This window comes from Pundamilia nyererei, unplaced genomic scaffold (assembly GCF_000239375.1).
Source record: "Pundamilia nyererei isolate P.nyererei 1_Seehausen unplaced genomic scaffold, PunNye1.0 scaffold01187, whole genome shotgun sequence".
NCBI lineage: Eukaryota > Metazoa > Chordata > Actinopteri > Cichliformes > Cichlidae > Pundamilia > Pundamilia nyererei.
In genome coordinates, this window is record NW_005188588.1 from 3,247 (window position 1) to 5,298 (window position 2,052).

At 33.3% G+C, this 2,052-nt stretch overlaps 1 protein-coding gene across 1 annotated transcript in view; it reads left to right on the forward strand.

Annotated features, from left to right (window-relative positions):
- Nucleotides 1-2,052, forward strand: part of LOC102213656 (alpha-2-macroglobulin-like) — a gene marked incomplete at both ends in the record, with an annotated part of 12,302 nt that overhangs the window by 2,547 nt on the left and 7,703 nt on the right. The window contains one exon of the mRNA XM_005755312.1: nt 225-305. Within this exon, the coding sequence (XP_005755369.1) occupies nt 225-305 (81 nt within the window). The remainder of the gene's footprint in view (nt 1-224; nt 306-2,052) is intronic.

Below are 2,052 nucleotides of genomic sequence, written 5' to 3' on the forward strand. Positions count from 1 at the left end.
CTATGATGTGCACAAATGACTGAGTGTTGTGGAGGTTGAACTAATAGTTATGAGAATTTCAATTCTGATCTGAGAAACGCACCAAAGCGACTGAGAAAAACTGTAAATGCTACATATTTGGTTCATATAAGTGCAGACCCTTAATCTGATTTTCTCAGTTGTTTAAATTTCCTAAAACAACATTTATTTGTAATTGTATACCTTTGAACCATTTTTCTGTTTAGATATTTAATTTGCTGCCTGTCTGGAAAGCATCTTCTATCCCATATAAGCTTCAAGACCCATATTCAACTAAATGCTGGAATGTGAGAAAAAGAAGATATATTGCATCTGATCAATATAAAGAAGCCTACATAACTTTCCAGGTAATATATAAATATTTTTCACGAGCATGTGTTGTGTGTTTGACTTATACAAAATATAGATCCAGCTTCTTGGTACTGGCCTTAAACCTTGACACATTCAAATGTTCCACATTATGTGACTCTTAAGTAACGGAATACATGCACTGGCGTTATCTATTTAAAATTCAAATTATGAGTAACTGTATTCCATTCAGTGTTGGGTAAGTCACTTAAAAAAGAAAAATTACTTAACCCTTTAAAGCCGGTCTGAGCGGGCACGCTCTGTTTTGTGTAACTGTTTTTAAAAACCGGTAGCACTGCAACCACGTAAGCTAGCGCAATAATTTTTTTTGCATATGAAACCGGAGGCGTTGTACTTACATCTTATGCCATCATGGTTTCCTTCCACATATAGCTTTGCAAAAACTGCATAAAAAGCACTTGCAGCAACAAAAACACAATATTCCAGAAACACGCTTTGCCAATCCGATCAGCTGTTCATAACACTTCCTACGTCCATCAGCGCGAACTATTGCATGTCCTCCATTACCTGCCCGAAACCGGAAGTGACGTTATTTTGCGGAAATGTAGTTTTTTACCATCAGGGCCTTAAGAGCCTATACTGGTGTTTTTAAAAGTTATGTTTGACGTTCTGACTTTCTGTGTCGTTTCTGGGATGCTTAGGACTCGTATTGCACTGCTGGAAATAGTTTATTTTGATGCATATGCTGTTATTTTGCAAATTTGCACTATAATATTTATTTTCGTTTTTCCTGCAGTATATAAAAATTGGTGTATTTCAAAAATAAAACTATGAAGACACTTAAAATAAATTTCCTGTGGTGGGAAACTATTTTGTGCAACTTTTTTGTATTTACAGTTTTGAGGGATAAGCCTCTTAAATTTCTCTAACTAGAAATATATGCTAAAAAAACAAAAACGATTTTTCAATTTTTTTGTAGTTTATTGCACTGTTTTGCAATGTATGTAATTACTATGCACTTAATGCAGACATATTATTAAAATTTGGGCTATAATGGTTGTATTGATGTATATCAACTTGAAATGCTCCCAAAAATGGCTCCACAGCATGTAAAAATATAATATAAGCTCTGGCGGACTTGGTTCTATGGTAGGTCTTAAAGGGTTAATCAATATTGTATTTAAAATACTTATCTAATTACTGTGTCTGAAAAGTAACTTAATTACTCAATACGTAATTTAACTAAATACTTCTTAAAATCTCTATGACCCTTGAGTGGACAAACAATAGAAATTAAAATTCTTTAAATAATAAATAATTTAAAAAAAACAAACGTGCAAGTCAACATGAAATAGTTTAGCCTTTTAGCTTTTCTGAATCATCTTTTATATGTCTAGCCCAACAGTGAGTGGCTTCAACATGATGCAAAACTCCTTTAGGAACAGATTCTCCTGATCAGTGAAGCATTTGATTCCAAACTGAGTGCAGACAGTATTTAATTCAGCAAGGGCAATGTCAGTGATCCTGGACATGAAATGAATTCCATCGTGTTTTAAAAAGGCACTATAAGTTTTTTCTTGAAAAAAATATCTACTAACTCTGAAGCAACAGAAAAACGGTTTGCTTTTGCCCACATTGCAGAACACTTTGATGTTGCACTTCTGTAGATGAATTTTGACTCATTTGCTTGAAGCCATTTCTCTTTTTTTTTTTTTTTTTTTTTTT